A 16,092-nucleotide genomic window follows, 5' to 3' on the forward strand; every position below is an offset into this window, starting at 1 on the left:
AAAAGGTAAGAACAAAGCTTGGGCAACCTAATACAATATAAAAAAAACATGATATTCTGCATAGTACAGTGAGGAAATTCAAATGTCACATACCCAAGAATTATCACAAGAAAAGAAATATGAAGACGACAACAGCTAAATCACTGAAACTAAACAGAAATGTAAGACAGTGAAATTCTGTGGCTGTAAAATAAAACACCACAGCAGGCCATGTTGTCATCCATTTTCCAAAGAGAGATGGGGATATAAACACGTGTCATCTTCAGTGTTGCATGCTAAAGACCGTGTGGCACTTTGTCGCCTCATTGTCTTAAGGCATGCGGGGAGGGGAGCTGCCTGTAAAAAATACGGTAGAATGCTGAGAGTTGGTGCACTTACACTGAAGGTTATTGTAATTAGTAGTTAGAAAGAAAATATACAGTATTGTGCGTCTTTATTATCAAGAGATCTAAAAAATTTCCGGCCTCAACCGCTGGTGTATTTGCAGTGAAACTGCCCAGAGCTTGGCTATTGGGGTAACTTTTGTCTCGTAGTAAGTTTGACGACAGTACTTACCTGGTTCGGCTGCACACAAGGCAAACCCGTTATCATCTGCGCCAAGAATGAGTAACCAAAGGCTGCCAACATCAGGTTCTTGCCAGAGGGAAGTGGTGGTGTCATCTGAATTGTCTCCAGGAGAAAGCGCCTCGACGCGAAAGGCGCTGAGGCGAGCATTGCAAGGTGCGCGGGTCCTTTGATGGCTCCACCACCGCCCTTCGGCGGCAACCCGGTGCTGGCAGCTTTCAATTGGGAGATCTCGGCGCATACAATTACGGGTTTACATCATGCGTGGCTGAACCAGGAAGTACCACTGTTAAACTTAAAAGGAGACCAGAGTTACCGCGGTGCCCGGGCTCTGTGCCGTTTCCATGCAAATGAGCCTGCGGTTGAGATGGGAAAATTTGTAAAACTAAGGATAAAGATGCACAATACTGTATATATAACTTCAATTTGATGCTACAGAACATCTAAAATGATGGTGTAATGGAAAGCTGACAAGCACTTAATTTCTAATCTTATTTCACCCCTTAGTATTCCAAGGTAAGGGGATCCACTGAATTTGTGAAGGGAGATTTTTTGTTCGGAGTCAAGCCTTCCAGAGCAACAAACATGCACAATTTTGCTAGTGGTCAATTCTGGTTTTTATTAATTTTTATTGCTGCATCCCTCAGTGCCTTGTGGCTGGATCTGCTTGCCGCATAATGCATCCAGGCTGCGTTGTTATTCTATAAGCGAGTGCTAAAGTGTGTGGAGAGGGGGTGCTCTTTTCGACTTAAGCTCTCATTTGTACTTTCGCAAAGATTTGGAAATTCTGTGTAAGCATTGTGAATTACCACAGGTTTGCAATTAATTTCTGCCTAATGCGGCCTCAGTGAGTTTTTCAAATTTGGACTGTGTGGTGTTGTTTTTTCAAGTTTCACATTCTAAGGAGAACACCTGCATTTATGATGCATCTTTACTTCTTTAGATAGTTTATCACTGAAACATCCAGTGGCTGCCCACGAAGCAAATTGGTTGCTTGTTTGTCTGCAGTTCTAGCATTTGCGCTATAAGAGCAAATGTCTAAAGCTCGTGCCTCTGAGCTGCGGAAAAATTTTCCCAGGCTGTGACCTTTCTTAGAAAGCTCTTAGACTTCCCTCGATCGCTTCATGGCAACTTAACATGCTCATCACAATTGTGCTTTAATCGGTTCTTACTTCAATCCACAGAGAGAGAGGGTTTAAAAGCGTGTGTAATTGACAATTTTATCTCCTGTGGCATCGGGTATCCTGCTTGAAGACTGCACGGCTTGTGAGTGCTGATAAGGCAGCGAAATCGTTTAATATTCTTGAACAGCAGCATGAAAGCAAAAGCTGCTACCCGCCGCGCCACGTGCATGTGCTGGCTTGCTGCTGTTGCTACTTTGTAACGCTTTGTTCCGCTGGCTCGGCACGACATGGTCGCAAGAAAATGTGTGACATAACGCATCCAATTGTTCGCAGCCCGCAAGCAACCCGTGAACCCCAAAGCACTGATGAAGCCCCTGTACTGGACAAGAATTCAGGTGCCTGCACAGCAGCCAGAGAACATCCCTGAGAAGGCAAAGGAGTGCGTATCACATTGTTGATGAAACCTTTCGATTTAGTTGTGCAGCCATCATAAATTGCGCAAAAAATGACGCACAAATCACAAGCTCGAATGAAAAGAAAAGCAGCACTGGTACAGCAATGTGAATCATTTGTATCATTTATGTCACCATTTACCATTTATGCATCATTTATGTCACTTTGTGTGTTTTGTTGTGTTAAGTTAGTGGCGGTGATTAGCTTTTGGAAATTGGGTGCTTAATGAGCTGTTTGCTGTACAGCGTCAAGAAAGTCTTTTAAAGTGTAAAAAAAAAAGAAAATCATAAAATATATCTGCATGGTTTTAGCTGGAACAATGTTGCCAATGTTGTTTGGGCATTGTGCCGCATTTATCTTTTTTTTTTTTGTGCCCTTTTTCTCAGGTGACCTTATCAAATGCCCTTTAAAAAACTCCTGGCGCACTACAGTGCTGTAAACGAATTGGGCCCTTGACAAGTAGCAAAGTTAATAGTTTGTGGTCTCGTCTACTTTAATGTGACCCTTTTATCGCCTCTGCTCTTGCAGCCACAAGACATTGTGGGAATGCTTGGAGGAGACTCCCCCTTCGGATTGGGATGAGTTCGCTAACTTGTTCTCAAGGCAGGTCCAGGAAAAGAAGCCAGCTGCCAAAACGAAAACTGACCAGAAGAAAGCGAAAGAAGTGAGCTATTTCTTTTAATTGCTGTATATTTCCCTTTATTTTTTTAACAGGAAAAAAAAATAGCATAGAAAAGCGAAAATTGTACCGCTGGTGCGTATCTCCTTGTTAATAACACCTGCTTTTCTTTGTATGTTGAAATTTTTGCAGGTGGCAAAGCTTCTTGACCAGAAGCGATCGCAAAATGTTGGCATTCTCATATCAAGCCTTCGTCTTGAAATTTCCGATGTGGAGAATGGTAAGTTGGGTCTTGGTAGGCCTTTGAATTTGTGCATTGCAATTTCACCATGGTGCTTCCATTTGTAGACTTTTATGGTTTCAGTCAGTGATTGTGGCTAGTGTGCTCTTAGCTAGGAGCTGTTTCGGTTCGTATGTGACACATGCCTAAGCGCTGGCATACAAGCTTCGCATAGTGCATCTAATTTGCATCAACAAGGATGCCACTTGTTGCATTAAAAGAAACAGAAGTCGTTAGCTGCTTTAAACAATTGGTTTGTGAAGACTGTCTGTGAAGACTGTTTTGGCACTTTAGGCTCTCAACTTTCAAGTTTCTGAAGCTCTACTGATATCACAATTTTTGAACCTCATCTTGCAATTTATACTTTGGCGGCAAAATCCAATAACAAAATTCTCTAAAATGCACCTTTCGGACTGTAAGCTACGTTTTGTTAAAGGATTAAAGTGACACAGTCGTCCCCTTAAATTGCACTGGCTGCGAAATAGTCCAGCTGATTGCGCTGAATTATGAAGTACGGGGTCACTCTGCATCCAGCCGGCCGGGAAGGCAAGTTTCCGTGCCAGCTACACGCAGGCGTTACTTGTATGTGACACGTTTCCCCAACCGTGGCACAGAGTCGCAGCCACAGCAGGTTGGGACGAAATAGGCAGCGGCAGTGCACGTTAGGAAATAGTTTGTCTTAAAGGGAGGCAAAGCACACTACGGAAGAATGTTCTGTCCGATAAAAATAGACGTTCAGTAGCTCAAGAAGTGGTCGTTGTTGACCGGTGTTGGGTTTGGGGGTCGGTGGGCACCAAAAGGGACCCTCGGGGCAGTCAGGTGGGGGCCAACAGCAATAGAATGCTTCTCCGCCACGAGCTCTTCTTATACCCCTCGGGCATTGCACTCACAAGCTCAGGAAAGGAACCCTTCTCTAAGTCGTCAGTGCACTGTCGTGAGGTCACGTCAAGGTTGGGGAAAGAGTACAGCTGCAGAAGTGCCTTGTCTCCACATTTCCGAGTGCCATCATGCATGGTCTGGTGGCTCCAACGCATTCGCCGCTGATGCAGGGGATGAGGAGGGATATCAGTGTATCCCTCAGAAGTCATATTTATTACATAGCTTAGCTCAGTATTGTATTACAAGACCTCAATTTTGAGACAGATACTGCGCCATTTCCTTTCCTCAAAAACCAATTATTATTATTATTATTCTTTTAGCACCATAGCATCCTCAGCAAACAGAATTTTGGTGTTATTTTCATTTTACATAACAAACTTAAAGTTGATTCTGCTACATACGTTACCCTGAACACTTCCAGAGAAACGCATCACAAAAATGAACTCTCCATACAAGAATATTTCTGCGCAAATAATACCTTTATGTTCTCCTTTTTTCCGCGGGAGTGGAACTCACTTGATGATTCAGTGATTGTCCAACCAACTACAGAGAAATTTTTGGCGCTAGCTGGCAAAAGTCAGGAAAGAAACTGATTTTTATTTACTTTTCTGAGCTTTTTGGGGGTTTCCCATGTATTTGTATTTCCATGTATTTGTATATTCCATGTATCTATTTGTATTTTTCGTGATCATTTATGAAGAGAAAAGGTGATGATTATTTATGGGTTATCTTTGTATTGCCTTTTCCAACGCCTATTCTTATTATCCCCATTATCTTCACTGTCCTTTTTGCATACTTGAAATAGTGTTATGCCCGGTCGACTGTTTGTCTGCAGCCAGAACCCACTCCTATAAATATCCCTCAAACAGGGATTGGAAGTATTGATAAACAAAATAAAATTATAGAGCTACAGATGAAAACATTTTTGGGGTTTTAAATTCCAGTTTTTTGTAATCTTTCAATTAAAAAAAATTGTGATTACCATTTAACATTCTGCTCCAATCATTCACTATGTTTGTCAAGTTTTCTAAAAAATTAATTCCCATAAATTTTTTGCACATCAGTGCAACAGCTGCCAGGCAAACAATTTCATTTTTGTCGTGTGATTTAGATAGGTGATCCTCAGATCACGCTTCGTGTAATATACAATCTTTGCCATTTTCAGGCCATGGTCACGTAATGCATTGGACAGCTGAGTGACTGTTTTTTGAAAGCTTGTTTTATCTGCAATAAATATCTCATGTCGGTGTGGTTGCATATCAATTAAACAAATTTGCGGGCTGCTGCAGAAGCTGTGCTCGCTCACTGGCCTTTGAAATAGTGCATTCTGCCGGTCTGTTTGTTGCAGCCATCTACAACTTTGACACGTCGGTCGTAAGCCTGGAAACCCTGCAAGTGCTTTACGAAATCGTAAGCGTTTTCTTGACATTTCGTGACATTCTGCATGCAAAAAGTGTGTTTAGACAGTAGTTTACATGTGCTCTTTCTCTCAATGCTGGTTGTGACCGTGTTTCGGCATACAACTACTAATAGTGGTCTGCTAAGTCGCAGAAGATAGGCAGCAAATGATGTAATTATCCACTGTCAAATGCCCTATTGTATAAGTACCTTTATCTTTTACACAAGTCTAATTTCTTTACTTTTGCGAGTGACACCTTTCCATTCTGCAGTTTTTATTTCTTCCTTAATTTTTTGCCATGTTTATGCCGCCCCGTTTACATCTTCCTTTCGCTGTTGAGAAGAACTGCTGTGCCGTGTGCCCCTAGATCTCGTGTTTATTACCTTCGTTTTCACGTTTATGTTCATTGATGTTAATGTTTGTGCTCATTGATGTTTTGTTCATATTCACATTGTTTGTTACTGTCATATTTGTTCATCCCTTCATGTTTCTTGTTCATTCATGTTTTGCGTTTGTTTGCATTGTAGCTACGTTTGTGTTTGTGCTTATCCCATTCATCTTTCATGTTGTGTTTATGTTGCTTTCTTACTTGTTTATGAGGTCTATGTTTGTGTTCAGTCATGTGCTGTGTTTATTCAAGTTGTGTTTGTTCAAGCTGTGCTTCATCGCTTCCACACAGCGGCCCACAAGTGAAGAGCTCAAGTTGATCCAAGACCACTTGGCCCTCAAGCCCGACGTTCCGTTGGACAAGCCGGAGCGCTTTCTGCTGGATCTGTCTCGCATCCCCGAGTATGCTGACCGCGTGGGTTGCATCATGTTCCAGTCGACGTACACTGAATCCATCAGCAGTGTGGAGCACAAGCTTAACAACCTCAAGATGACATGCGAGGTGAGGAGGCGGCTTCTTGTACATAGAGACGCCATTGAGGAAATCTAAATCAATGCAGCCGAGAGTCATCTTCAAACCCTAAATGAATTTTTTCATCAGTGCAATTAAGCCTGTGCATGCAGCAAGGTGTACAGAAACACTGGCTCAGTTGACTACGGATTCCAGCACTCCAACCATAGCACTTCAACCTTTTACTATTTCCCACTTCGTACAAGAAGTCCAATAGATGATGTGCAAAACTGCTTGGTGGTCTGGCGACACTGTGCCCACAGCTTCTGGTCGCCGCCTTTGTTCAGTCGAGCTGTTTGCTTTGAAGGCTTTCTTGAAACAGGTGAAGCTGAGAATATCACGAGTGGAATTTCAAAAGCCAAGTTTTAGCTGCTGTGCTGCTTGTACTGCTCATTTTTTTAAATAATGTATTTCTTCTCTTGTTGGTTAGTCAGCAGCAACGTGCTTCTACTGCATCCTCAGATTCGTTTAAAGGTTGGTGCTGGAGATAGCTAGAATCAGCACAGGAAAATGCTTCGGAAAGTCTCACTCTGTGCCGATGTTGCTTTAATGCACTGTGCACATTTAGGCATCAGTTTGAGTGTCCCGCATTATCAGTGCCATTTTATATTCAAGTGGATGAAAATTTGCCTAGGAGGGTAATGAGCGGTTATTTTGTGGTGCGTGCACACATGCATTGGCCTGGCGCAACTTTTGTGGCACTGCAATCTTTTGTGCATGCTGGCATTAGTAGCTGCGCGCAATACAGTATAATCACACACGACCCTCAGCCAGCTGAATAATGCTATCCGTTTAACTGTAATGTGAGATGCACATCGTAATTACAAGATCATAATGGTATTTTTTTTTTTTTTTCTGGTCTTGCAGACTTTGCTGCACAGCAAAGAGGTCCACAACATTCTGGGTCTTATATTGGCTCTTGGCAACTACATGAACGGAGGTAAAGTGTTTCAAGCTGCTTGCAAATGTGATTCTACCTTTGTTTTCTGGTCTCTAGGGAAACCAGGTAACAGTGTGCAGTAGACATTATGTGTCTTGCACGCTAAATCCTGCGAGATTGGGTTAGAAAATGGTTACACAGTCAAATCCCAAGCATCGTCTGTCAGCCTGCTTTTGGCTCTGAAAGCTGTAGGTAGTTTGAGCTAGAGAGCTTGTACTCATATTCAGAACGTCAAGCAGGATATTTTGAATTTGGGCACCCTGATGATGCCAGCCACATGTGAGGAAACCACCGTGGGCTTCTTTCTTGTCGTTTCCATGCTTTCTGTGCATTGCATTCTATTTTTTTCATACTTCAGCTTAGCTGACTGCCTCAAGCCACAAGTCTCATGTTGCGCGTGATTGTGGCACATGCAGCAAGTGATACACATCTCAGTGTGTGAGCCCGCATATAGTACTTGTCATGTGGGCTCCAAGGCAGGCCTTGGAATTAATATGAAAGGTTCAGGATGCATTACATGCACGAAGCAGTTGATGGTAAATAATTTGCATTTCAGGGAATAGGAGTCGTGGACAGGCTGATGGCTTTGGCCTTGAGATCCTGGCCAAGCTGAAGGACGTCAAGAGCAAGGTCGGTATAATTGGCTGCATGCTGCTCAGATTCAGTGCCAGCCCCATGAGGCAACTAATCTGACCTGACCTGACCTGCCTGCACTTTTTTTTCAGGACAACTCTTTAACCCTTCTTCACTACATTGTCAGAGTCTATATAAGCAAGTTCCAGGAGGTAAGCTGTGCTTAACTTCCTTTGCATGAGCTGTTAGTGGTCTGTTAGATCTGCTAGAGCTGTTAGACCTGACACTGTTGTCATGTGAGACTTCACCGATGTCTTGTGCTGTTACAGAGAGCGGTAAGTGTTGTCCAAGTTGCTCTGCTGTGCATGTGATGTAGGTTTATGAATGGTGCACGATCTGCACGATATAAGTTTAGTAGAGCCCTCATACGCATGCACCAGAAATATGTTTGCACACAACACCAAAGGAAAGAAGTTGTTCAGTCAGCAGCTAAGTTTATGGAATGCTTGCGCTCGGGGACAATTTATTATAGCACCACCTTGCACCCTGATCAGGTGGTGTTGACACCACCAGATAGTCTCTTGTACTTTTATACAAGAGTATATGCAGATGTTTCAGGTGATTGTCTTTCATGACTGTGCTGGAATTTTTTTTCCTGCGCATAAGCATCCTGTAAGTTTTTGCTGCTGACTGCATATCAGGCTCGTTATGCTTCCGAGCACATCAGCCACTGTAACATTAGCTAAGCACATCACTTCTGTCATATAAATTCAAATGGAATCTGAATCGACCAAACATTGGACCTTAAATTGGGCACTGAATTGTGCTTTCAATTAAAGCTTAAAACTGCGCTGACAAACCAGTAATGCAGGCAGTGACTTAATTGTTAAAAAAGAAAATATCCATGCACTGGTTTAGAAATCGGTGCTGCCGACACAAAACGAATGCACCACAGACTATTTGAGCACTAATTTTTTTCTCACTTAATTACTTTCTTTCTTTCATTTATTTTTTCTCTGCAGGACATCACCCAGGAGAAAATGAAATTCCCATTGCCTGAACCAAGTGATATGGAACGGGCTGGCTTAGTCAATTTCGATGACATCAGGGCAGATCTTAAGAAACTTCATTCTCAGGTCAAAAGTGAGTGCCTGCCACTTAATTTCCTCTTCCTTTCCGTTCACTGAGCTGCATGGTGGTTAATTTGAATGCGTTAGCATTAGAACCCTCATCTTCGAAAAATCTGCCCGTTTCTCTGTCCATACATACGAAGCCTCATTTCCCAGGTGGAAATGTGGAGAGAGGAAAATCCCTGTTATTCTTTTGGGGGTAGGGAGAGGGAAGAAGAAAGGGTGGGAGGTGATGGGTGGCGGGTGGAGTGGAGAGGGGATAAGGTGTGTCACACAGTGATTGACAAACTGGACCACACCACCCGCTCACACGGTCTGGACCCATCAGTGGCAACTAATGCTAACGCATACTCTGCCGCATGAGTCATGTTGATCGCCAATAATTTTTTCAATGAGGTAGCATTTGGAGGGTCATGAAGGCGAAAAATTGTCCACCTCTCTCCACCGGCTACCTGTCAACTGTCCCCCTGTCCACTTGTAGGCGAGAGAAGGGAAAGGCGCAGACTGACTCTGAAAAAACGAAAAAGACTAGCAAAATGACTCGGACAACAGCAGGCCTATGTGCAAATTATGCAGCCTCCCAAAGAACTGTGCGTGCAAAAATGAGGCTTGCGGGCACTACTCCTCCTCGCATTTCTCAGGAAGAGAAATCTGGGTCTTACAATCCCCGCCAGCGACTGTGCTTGAACAGCCACCTGTCAGTGCAGTGGCGCATCGGTTAAGCGTAGCGCCACTGCGATGGTAGTGGTATGTGGACTCAGTGATCTAACATTGCATTGTAGTTTGAATTGGAAAAGAATCACAACCGCATCAGATTGGGGTTTGAAAAACGATGGACTCAGAATTGGAATAGAATCAGAACTGGAATATAGTTTGGCAAGCGAAAGAAGAATGCTATCGTATTTACACCACAACAACAGAATTGATCGCCCCAAATTTTTTTATGCATGTGTGCAAAGGTTGCTCGGGAAGAGCAATTTGGGTTGCACAAGGGTTGCACAAACCCCAACGATGGCAGCAACTGCCATCGCAGGGCAGTGGTACATCCCTTAATCGCTGCACCATTTCAGAAGGAGTGGTATGAGGTCTCCCAGGGACACATGAATGTAAAGTTGAGAATGATCAGCTACACATGTACGGGCATCAACTCATTAACGCTATCGCGTCACATCCTTAAGTCGGAGCTTAAGTGTCCCCTCCAATTTTTTTGTGTTTGTGGTGTCGCCTTTCTTGTTTACACCTTTCATGGAAAAAAAGTGTGTTTAGTATGCATTAAAAATTGTGAACTCTGTCTAAGGGCTGTGGCTTCTGGAATAAAACAGGCAGTGTGTGAAATAAAATCTTTATAGTGTTCCTGTAACTGTTTCTAAAACTTTCGCGCAGGTTGTGAGACGAAGGTGCAGAAAGTGCTGGCGAACTCGGATGCCGAACACCAGGAACCCTTCAGGGAGCAGATGCACACTTTTCTCGAGAAGGCTGATAATGAACAGAAGGAGCAGGAGGAAAATCTCGAGGAGTGCCGGCTCAAGTGAGCGCTCGGAGCAGACGCCATTATTCTTTGTTGATTGAGTTAGCTCTTCTGTTTAGCATAACGTCGGTGTGTCTTTTTGAACGTTGTTAATGGAAATGGTTTCGATCGTAAGTTTGAAAAGAAAATTGCCGAGTTGTTAGTGGGAAACAGGTTGCTAATTGCTCTGTGTTGTTGGGAAATGCATTGAGCTGGTGTGGGCAACTCTCGATGGAAATTGTTTGCTTAGGGAGGCAGTTTTGCCCCGATGTGATGTCAACACAATTACAGCTGAAAGAAAGCGCAGGTTTCTCATGCATTGTTGAAATAGAGCAAGTTTGGTGCCAGTGCAAAATATAGAAATATAAATATATTAACTATGAAATTCAAAAAATGACAAAATTGTGAATGGCAAGCATGGTGAAATACTGTGTGAAAATGTGAAGTTTCCGCATTTGCTCTTTGCATTGATTTATTGCTTGCCCATTGCTTGTCGATGCTTATTGCTTAGAAACCGCCTAAGTGCAATGATTTGTTGCTCCCCCAGAAATTGTGATACTTGTGCTACTGCCTTGCTAACCTTGGGAGTCAAAGGATGTGTTTAGTATGTGTGTACAGAACCAACCACCCTACGAAACAAGCTGCTTCTAGCGGTGTTAGACGATGCTAGGCGTGATCCTGGTCGGTCACACATATAACCCTCTATAATCTGCTCACATTCTCCATTAGTGCTTGACGCCAGTTAAGAAGACGCTATGGACAAGATAAAGTACCACCTTCTACTTACCAAGGGGCTACTTTTATTGAAAGTTCAGGTTTTATAAGCTACAAAAAAAAAAGTGAAATGAGGTACAGGCATAACTGCCATCAGCATTTTTTGCAAACCAACTGCAGTGACATCTGCTTCTTTCTTTGTAAATAGTTTGGATCTCCAAGGCCAGGCCACACTACCATTAATTCAGCCTGGGATCACGGAGTCCTCTTCATTATTGATGTCGCGAGTTTGAATCAAGTAGCGGGCAAAAAAATGTGCATTCTTTAAGTCATATCTTCTCGGTAATAAATGCGTCTTCTTTTGCCGAACAAACGTCAACATGGCCGTAAAGAGCCTTGTTGTAGATGATTTTTACCGAGAAAAAAAATTTGTTGAAGCTGTCCTGAGCGACCCTTCAAAGATTTGCATTGTGGTCTGTTCACTTTTGGAGTGCTTTGCACCAAGGGCATCCTTTCATTTGGGGGATCCTTACCCACATTTCCCAGATTCCTGGAGACCAAGGAATACTTCAGTCTGCAGCCAAAGTCTAAGAATGAGTCTGAGTGGCCCAAGGAGTTCTTCACTCCTTGGGTGCCCTTCTGCAATGATTTCAAAAACATTTGGAAGAAGGAGGTTCAGCGCAAAACCAAGCTCGAGTGAGTCACGCATCTAGCCACCTCTCTTATTTATTGCCTGAACAGCGTGTCGTTGGCTGTCTGCGTCTGTTGTGTATTCTTTGCAGAGCCCTAGGTGTCCTAATAAAGCTCGTTGCACTATGTTGCTCTAGTACGACACTGTGTGAGCTCTCGCTCGCATGTGTGCCCCATTGTTTTGTGGCAGTTATGCCAAAACTGCCTGCTGAAGGGTCACAAAGTTTAGAGTTTTGACGCCAACTCATCTGTTCGGGCTTGAAGATGAGCGAAACAAATACTGACCATTATTTGCACTTGATATTTTAAACTGTGCTTATGCTCTATTCGTAACGATACTGATGTTGTATGCTTCATGTGCTCATTATCTAGTACTAATGTCTATGCATACATATACATTCTTGTACCCCTTACCTAGTGCCTGCTTGAAGGTATGTAAAGTATTTTTGTAAACAAAGCCTCAAATTGGTGGCCATAGATTACTGCACCATAAATGAAGCCACATTTCAATTCCAACATCTGAGCCTTGTTCGCAATTGGCTGTGTTCTTTTTGGAAAGACTGAGTGGGGTGCCAATGAAGACTATTTATTGTACAGTACGGGACGCATGCTTCAGGCATAGGCATATGCAGGCGTGCTGTCACTGCATTTAGGCTCAATTTGAAAAGGCTCCTGTTTGGTAGCGGCAACATTGCGAAGCTTGTAATGAATTTACGATTATTGCTACTGCTTTAACCATATTTTTGCTGAAGGATGAAAAATAGTTTTTTTTTTAAACCTTCATTTCATATCAATGATTGCACCACAATGAGGAAGCTTGGTTGGCTGCTTTTACATGAACTTTGGAAAAAGACCGAAAGTGTTGGCCCATTCAGCACTGAACATCCTTTTATATTGCTGACAGATCATCCCGGTGGTAGGCTGTGGACATTCAGTCTGAGAAGTTAGCATCGAACACTGCAACTCCCCGTCACATGAGGGAGGTTATACATATAATTTGTGCGGCCTTGGTATTCGCTTAGTGTGTTTAAGAGCAGTCAACATTCTTCTTTTTCTTTCTGCAGTTGTAAGTACAAACTTCAGGCAGAGGTCCTTCTATGAAAGCTTTAATACTTACTGTCACCGAATTATGCAGGGTTGTGACCTCGGGCCTCTATTCTTTTTATGCGGTAGCATAGAAGCCTTGTGACCGCCATTGTCATCACACCTAGCTGCCAACCGCTCTCCTCTACCCCCTCCCCTCCACCTTTCCATTTGTAGGAAAGAGTAGGGGGACGCTGTGTTAAGAAAGACTCGGCTCATGTGAAAGTGACTGAGACCGATCAACAAAAATTGATAAGCAAAGCGATCAGAATCTGAATATAATCAGAATTGGAAAAGACTCAAAAGTATAATAGAGTTGTAATTGTAGTATATAATCAAAGCTGGAATAGATTGGTGAGTGAAAGAAAACTACTCTCGCATCTCCTCTGTACTGTTAACCCCTAACCTTTTCTTGAACTTATATTTGCAGTCTTGAGGCGGCAAGGAAGAAAGTGAAAGACCTGCAGGAGGCAAAGAAGTCTACCGTGATGTCTGAGGTGGTCAAGGTCAGAAACAGCAAGCCCTCTGGCCTGGTGAGTGAGAGTTCGTTTTCGGTTGTTCTTTTTTTCTGGACTGCCGATCCCTTCGACAAGCGGAAACCATTTTCCACTTCAAACAAAGTCGTATTTCACCAGGCAGCAAGTCATCAGCCGTGGTGGGGACATTCGGTTACCATCCCTTTCTCATGCGACTTCTGAGAGTTAATTTTTTTTATGTGTGGAGAGAATGTTTTCAAAAAATTTTTAAGCATGAGTCACATGCAGGTAAAAAAGAAATTGCACTTTTGAATGGTGCTGAGCTGGGGAAAAAGAGTGATAGAGGAGGATTCTTACCTGTTTTGGGGGCTGAGCTTTAAGCGTGAACATCGGCTGCTTGAACATTGCATTCTTTAGAAAATCAAACAGTTCTCTTTCTTGAGGCATGCATTGGTTGAGGCATGCATTGATTGCGTGGCTTGGGGGAACCCAAAGAGCTGTCCAAGGAACCCAAGAGTTCTGTGTAACCCAGTTTGAATACCCGTTTCCTAGTAGTTCTTTAACTATGCCACCCCACGCAGGGCAGCCCATGCCAGTGGCTCAGAGTTACACTTTAGCAATTTCAGCCACACTGAAGGCAGTGCGCTTTTAGGAGCTCATCATGAGGGAGAAGTGGACCTGTGACAGCTCTCCACAAATCAATGTGCATGCCTCAAGCTAAGCGTAATTAAAGTGTCACTAAGTCTGAATGGTTTTTGTGCTCAGGAGCTACTGATATTGCAGGACATGGAGGGTACTTGTGAAAAAGGCTTTAGAGTCTTCATATTTAATGCCCTGGATAGGTCAGCTGTTAACTTGGTCTGACTTGATTTTGGAGTCTGTAGTCTTTCTAATAAAAAAAAAAAGCAACACCGTGCTGCAAAAATGTGTAGGCTCACATGCAAGTGCAAGCTAATAGAGGTAGCAAGTCATCGTCATGATTAGCCTGACTACGCCCACTGCAGGACAAAGGCCTTTCCCTATTTCTTCAATTAAACCGGTCTTGTGCCAGCAGCGGCCACCTTATTCGTGCAAACTTCTTAATCTCATCCGAGCCCACCTAACTTTCAAGCAAGTGATGTAATGCCTTATGTCAGGCTCCTAGTTTTCAGCAATTTTTTTGAAAAATTGTGGATTTTAGAATTTTTCATAGAATAGTTTGTTACCAGCCACATTCTCCTTTTGTGATGTTGAGTTTGGGGACATCAGCAAGAATGATCAGTGATGAGAATATGGTTAATTCAAGTGTCTCAATTTTCTCGAAAGGTAGGATCTGGTAATGAACAAAGTTCTGTCAATGCCATGTCATGGGAAGAGTTATGATACTGGTGCCCGTTTAAAGCAGGATTACCGTATTTCTCATTAATATAATGCTTGCTTTTTCCCCTTGAATGATGTGCTTTAAGAAGCACCTCGTGTTATATTTGAATCCAAGCTACTAATATGGCGCAATATTCCTTTTTTTTTCGCTGTTTTTTGAGATACTCACAATGAGCTCACTCACCAGCCTCGTGATCTGTGAGGAAAAGCCAACTCCTAGACTATCTTGGGAATCGACGCGAAGCGCGCAGGGCGCATTGGGGGGAAGTGGTTGCTACAAACGTCACAAGAAGATGGGATCGCCGTTGAGAAAGAAGGAAACGCAGTGAAATAGCCATGAGGAGTAAGGAAGAGGAAAAAGAAGTGAATAGTCAAAAGGCAAGAAGCAAGTGGCATGGATTCCGCTGCTGCGTGACAGACCGCATGCTTAAACGTGCGAGAGACATCCTGCTGAATATTGCACATTCTTTGTTCTCAATGCGCGGAATTTAAAATTTTGCACCGCATAAAATTAGGGGCCTTTGCCATATGTCATCCAGGGGGAAAATGAAAACTTCTTGTCGTATCTGCTGATGTGTACAGAAAGTCTAGAGGTATTTCGTCCACATGCACAGTCAATATTACATTCCGGCCTACGGGGCGTCAGTTGTGAGAGTTCCAGTGAAGATGACAGCCCTGGCAACATCAACATAAATGTTGATGGCATATGTAGGCCTGTCTCAACAATGTTTTCGTAGAGCGAGCCGCTTATGGCAGCTGCACACTGCATTTTCTTTACTTTGACTCGCACTTTTGCTTACTGCTCTTCCCTACAGAAAGCAAAGATGACAAAGAGGATGCAGCAACTCGGACAAAGCTTTCCCGCACCAGGGACCTCGTAGAATCTCCGAGAGTAGATCGGGTTTTTTTTATAGCATGTGCTGTGAAACAAGAGAAAAAGAAAAGCACGAGAAATATTTTTGACCCGAGATTAATTATACTAGGGCGTAGTTCTTGTTGTGTCAGATGTATGATGGATAGTCTCTGTGACAAGCAAGCTGCTCTGGAGCTGTGTTAATGTTGAATCTCGTGTTGAATTGTTCGCTAAGCAGCTGCTAAGCAGAATAGTAAGGTTATGCTTTGTTTTTTCTTTTGCGTTTGCGGGTGGCTCTAACTGAAATGCCTGTGCTGGTTTTGGTAGATGGTATACCTTTTCCTCAGTTGTACAGTTCGCAGGGTGCAGTACATGGCTGGCCATTGTACCAGATTGACATCATGCCTGTTAGTCATGACTTCTTAGTGTACGAAGGCACTTAATGGATCTGAGAAGTGGTTCTAATTATTTACTGACTTATGGCTTTAAAGAGCACGGCATTTTTTAATATATAGTTGAGTCGAGGCATTTTTTAGCATATTGTTCAGTTG

At 43.1% G+C, this 16,092-nt stretch overlaps 1 protein-coding gene across 2 annotated transcripts in view; it reads left to right on the plus strand.

Annotated features, from left to right (window-relative positions):
* LOC144133314 (uncharacterized) overlaps positions 1-15,654 on the plus strand; it is a 33,032-nt gene extending 17,378 nt beyond the window's left edge. For both annotated transcript variants that reach the window (XM_077666307.1, XM_077666308.1), the window contains exons 9-21: positions 2,022-2,127; positions 2,670-2,805; positions 2,953-3,040; positions 5,268-5,329; positions 5,998-6,207; positions 7,084-7,156; positions 7,713-7,786; positions 7,882-7,941; positions 8,752-8,872; positions 10,243-10,387; positions 11,627-11,776; positions 13,284-13,386; positions 15,504-15,654. In XM_077666307.1, coding sequence (XP_077522433.1) covers positions 2,022-2,127; positions 2,670-2,805; positions 2,953-3,040; positions 5,268-5,329; positions 5,998-6,207; positions 7,084-7,156; positions 7,713-7,786; positions 7,882-7,941; positions 8,752-8,872; positions 10,243-10,387; positions 11,627-11,776; positions 13,284-13,386; positions 15,504-15,569 — 1,394 coding nt within the window. In that variant the 3' untranslated portion in view covers positions 15,570-15,654. The remainder of the gene's footprint in view (positions 1-2,021; positions 2,128-2,669; positions 2,806-2,952; positions 3,041-5,267; positions 5,330-5,997; positions 6,208-7,083; positions 7,157-7,712; positions 7,787-7,881; positions 7,942-8,751; positions 8,873-10,242; positions 10,388-11,626; positions 11,777-13,283; positions 13,387-15,503) is intronic.
* Positions 15,655-16,092: the final 438 nt, after the last annotated feature.

Source organism: Amblyomma americanum, chromosome 5, assembly GCF_052857255.1.
Source record: "Amblyomma americanum isolate KBUSLIRL-KWMA chromosome 5, ASM5285725v1, whole genome shotgun sequence".
Classification (NCBI taxonomy): Eukaryota; Metazoa; Arthropoda; class Arachnida; order Ixodida; family Ixodidae; genus Amblyomma; species Amblyomma americanum.